Here is a 3913-nt window from a genome sequence, read left to right as displayed (position 1 = left end):
ATTCAGTCGATGCATCCCCCAGAGCTTTGGATATGGGGCTGGAGAAGCTCACCCACCTGCTTTTGTGCTCGCCAGTGTTACAGCCGTCATCCTCTCCATGTTTACCATCCCATTGGTGGTTGGCATCGTCATTGTAAAGTGAGGAGGAACAAGTGGGGGCAACCTGGTGGCAGGAGTGCAGCCCCCTTCTCCCTAACCCTGTGCCTCTCTCATAGCTTGGCTAACATCCCGTTGACTCCAGAGACCCAGCGGGACCAGGAGCGGCGGATACGCAGGGAAATCGCCAACAGCAACGAGAGACGGCGGATGCAGAGCATCAATGCTGGCTTCCAGTCTCTGAAAACCCTCATCCCACACACGGATGGGGAGAAGCTCAGCAAGGTGAGCGGGGTGTGGACGCTATTCTGCACATGGAGGTTTTCAGCGTTCCTTGTTGGGCAGGACAGGGCTGTAAGAGTAATTGGGGTATTTGCATATGTTAGTTCAGCAATGGAGGTCTTTTCTGGAGAGGTTTCTTCATGGGAGCGGGTGTGCATTGCAACCCTGGTGTCTCAGAGTGGGCTGGGTGCATGTAACAGCACCCAGTGCCCTGGGAGCGGGGTGGCAGGTGCCTCGGTGGCAAGGTGGCTCCACTGTGGAGGCAGGAGGGGTGAAGAGCTGGTGCTTGGCTGCCAGTTGGGTTTCTGAGATGAGTGAACTGGAGGTTCACCATGATGGAAATCCCAGGGGAAACCCAGGAGTGAAGCAGAACTTGGATGGAGACTTTGGGAGCAGGCAAAGAGCAGTGCTGCTGCGTCCCAGGCAGGGAGGGAGCTTGGCTGGAGCAGGGCTTGGGGAGATGCCACAGTCTTTCCTGCCTCAGTGTTCCCCTCCTGGTTCTTCTGCAGGCAGCCATCCTCCAGCAGACGGCTGAGTACATCTTCTCCCTGGAGCAGGAGAAGACTCGGCTACTGCAGCAGAACACCCAGCTCAAGCGGTTCATCCAGGTAGCGCCTGCTTGTGTGCCCCAGGGATGGGGTGGGAAGGGATGGACATCATCATTGTTCCTTGGTGTCAGGGCAAGACCCTCTACCCTAATCGGCCAGGGAATGGAGATGTTTTGCACCCTTCTGGCAGGGCATGGGAGCGCTGTTCAATCTGGCCTTTGCTTGGCAGGCGGAGAGGAGCTGGAGTCCTGTTTTCCATTTGGGGTGTCTGTGTATGGCCTGGTGGCACCTTCAGCTCTGGGGCAGCTGAGTTGAACTGTCCTGGGTTTCACCCTTTGAGAAGTGGGTTTGCATGAGGCTGGGGAGTGAGGATTAGGAGGGTGGGTGTGTTCAGGGCACAGGAGCCATCTGTCCCCAGGTGTCAATCCCATGTCCCTGGGGAGACCCTTTCCTGCAGGGAGCTGTGCTGGGGGTTGGCCAAGAGTGTGGCACCAACCAGACATGGTCTGGATGGTGGGGAGAGCATCAGAGCTGGTCCCTGTCCCCTGACACCACGTCCCCCACTGCAGGAGTTCAGTGGCTCCCCCCCGCCTTTTTCGACGGGCAGAGGACAAGGATGAGGGGATCGGCTCACCGGACATCTGGGAGGATGAGAAGGCCGAGGATCTGCGGCGGGAGATGATTGAGCTCCGGCAGCAACTGGACAAGGAGCGCTCAGTCCGCATGATGCTGGAGGAGCAGGTAAGGCCACATGGGGCCGGATCCATCTGGGCTCGTCCTTTAGTATCCTTTAGCCCTGCAGGAGCTCCTGGAGATGCTGGTGCAGCTGCAGTGTAAAGGGTCATTTGCTTGGGTCATGTGCTCTGACCACCTCTGCTCCATGCATGGTTGTGGGCTCCCTGACTATGCTGTGGTCACTGCGTGGAGGGGAACAGCCTGCAGCTGGGGATTGGGGGGTGCTGTGCCAGCAGCAGGCTGGGCTCCCCACCAGTGTCAGGGCTCTCTCGGCCGGCAGGTTCGCTCCCTGGAGGCCCACATGTACCCCGAGAAGCTGAAGGTGATCGCTCAGCAAGTGCAGCTCCAGCAGCAGCAGGAGCAGGTGAGGTTGCTGCACCAGGAGAAGCTAGAGCGTGAGCAGCAGATCCGAACCCAGGTGAGTGCAGATGCAGTCTTGGCCCACCCTGGCTGTAGCCCATCCATGGGGACACCCCAGTAGCCTCCCACCCCTCGAGTGGTGCAGCTGGGTGCCTGGGCAGTGAAATACAGGGGGTTGGGTGGTTTGGTGATGTGCTTGGCATCTCCTGTGGTGCTGGGATGGACAGTGAGGTCCCAGCAAAGCTCTCTCCCTTGAAGAATTGGGAAAAGGTCAGTGCACAGCCCACTGCAGCACTAGTGGGGCTGCGCTTATGGGTACCCCATGTTTTGGCGAGTGAGATCATGGCTTGGACCATGCTGCAGCAGCTTCCAAGCAGCTCCGTTCCCCAGCGTGGATGGCTTTGTTTGGGAGGGTCGCTTTTTGGTGGGCAGGGAGTCATTCAGCTTGGCGCTAGCAAGCCCATGGATTTCCAAGGCTGTGCTGGATGCACTGGATGCGGCCCAATTTGCAGCCCCAGCACCATGTTTCTCCCTGCTAGGCTCTCCCAACCAGGCACGAGTGGAGAGCAGCTCCCACTTGGGTGAGCTGTGGTCCTGCTCCAGCTCCAGCTCCCAGCAGGCACATTTCCTCACCCGCAGGTGATGAAGTGACATCCATCCCATCTGGGGGTGATGCCAGCAGTGGTTGATGCAGGTCATGGTCCCTGTGCTGGGGTGTGTGGTTTGCAGTGATGTGGAGGCCAGCCCCATCTCTGGGGGATCACCTCTTGCTGGGTGACTCGTGCTGAGTTCTTGGGACCTCCAAACCGCTCCCTGCCACCCACCAGGCTGGGAAGGGGGAGCAGGCAAACTGGCAGGCAGCGGTGCCGGGCAGATGTGGCAGGACTGCAGGCATAGAGCCTTCTGCCTTTTCCCTCCGCACAGTTGGATTTGCCAACAGTGGGGGGAGCCTTTGGCCAGCCTGGTGCAGTGAGGAGGCGAGCACAGAGTGAGCGTGGTGGCAGCACCCCTCCTTGCTCACTGCTGGCACCCATCCTTGCTTGCTGCCACACTTGAGCTTAGCCGGGGGGATGCCTGTCTGGCAAGCTTCAAAGGGAGGGAGAAAAAGCAGCTTCCTCCCTCACTCAGCTTCTGTGGAACTGCGTCCCTGCAGGATCCCTGCTGGCCGCCTCCCGGGGAAGTTCAGCCTATTTTTAGGTGAACTCTCCTTACCCTCTTGCTAGGGCGGATCTTCCCATCTGCTCTTCTAATGAGAAGCTCGGAGGGGCGCGGCAGGTTCCCAGCTGTGCAGGTCCGGACGATGGGAGGGCTGGCACTTCCCTCTCCTTGGCTTAAAAGCCCAAATCTTTCCCCCTTTGGGATACGGGGAGTTCTTTATGTTCCGCTCTGCCAAATCTAGGGTGATGCAGCTTTCAGCTGGCATCCTCTCCTGTCCATCCAGGGTGGGTGAACTGGAGCAGCCAAGCTGCTGTTTCAGTTTTTTATGGGCTCTTGAAGGAGTTTGGGCTCCACAAAAAAGTGTGATGCTCTCCCCATCGCCACTGTGCTCTGGTCTGTGCTGACTCGGGGATTTTGCTTCTCTCCCCAGCTCCTGCCATCACATGCTCCCCCAGCGCCTACCCACCACCCCACTGTGATCGTTCCAGCACCAACTCCCTCCCATCACGTCACCGTGGTCACCATGGGTCCGTCCTCGGTCATCAACACAGTCTCCACGTCCCGGCAAAACCTTGACACCATTGTTCAGGTAAGGGGGGCGCCGGGGAGGACAGCTGTGGGGGTGCTTTGGAGGGGTCCCTCACCCAGCTGGGTGCATCAGAAGAGGGGACACGATGTCCTGATGGGTGGAAGTTGCCCTTGGCAGGCGATCCAGCACATCGAGGGGACGCAGG

At 59.0% G+C, this 3913-nt stretch overlaps 1 protein-coding gene across 1 annotated transcript; it reads left to right on the top strand.

Annotated features, from left to right (window-relative positions):
• Positions 1-75: 75 nt before the first annotated feature.
• Positions 76-3908, top strand: TFAP4 (transcription factor AP-4 (activating enhancer binding protein 4); the record flags this gene model as incomplete). Its single annotated transcript, XM_010021471.1, is given in 8 exon segments — positions 76-138; positions 216-381; positions 888-986; positions 1496-1519; positions 1521-1667; positions 1942-2079; positions 3610-3768; positions 3886-3908. Coding segments are annotated over 8 exon segments (819 nt in total), but the record flags the coding sequence as incomplete, so codon positions are not given.
• Positions 3909-3913: the final 5 nt, after the last annotated feature.

This window comes from Nestor notabilis, unplaced genomic scaffold (assembly GCF_000696875.1).
Source record: "Nestor notabilis isolate BGI_N333 unplaced genomic scaffold, ASM69687v1 scaffold18839, whole genome shotgun sequence".
Classification (NCBI taxonomy): Eukaryota; Metazoa; Chordata; class Aves; order Psittaciformes; family Psittacidae; genus Nestor; species Nestor notabilis.
Note: the sequence above shows the minus strand (reverse complement) of the source record. Positions and strands in the feature narration are given on the sequence as shown.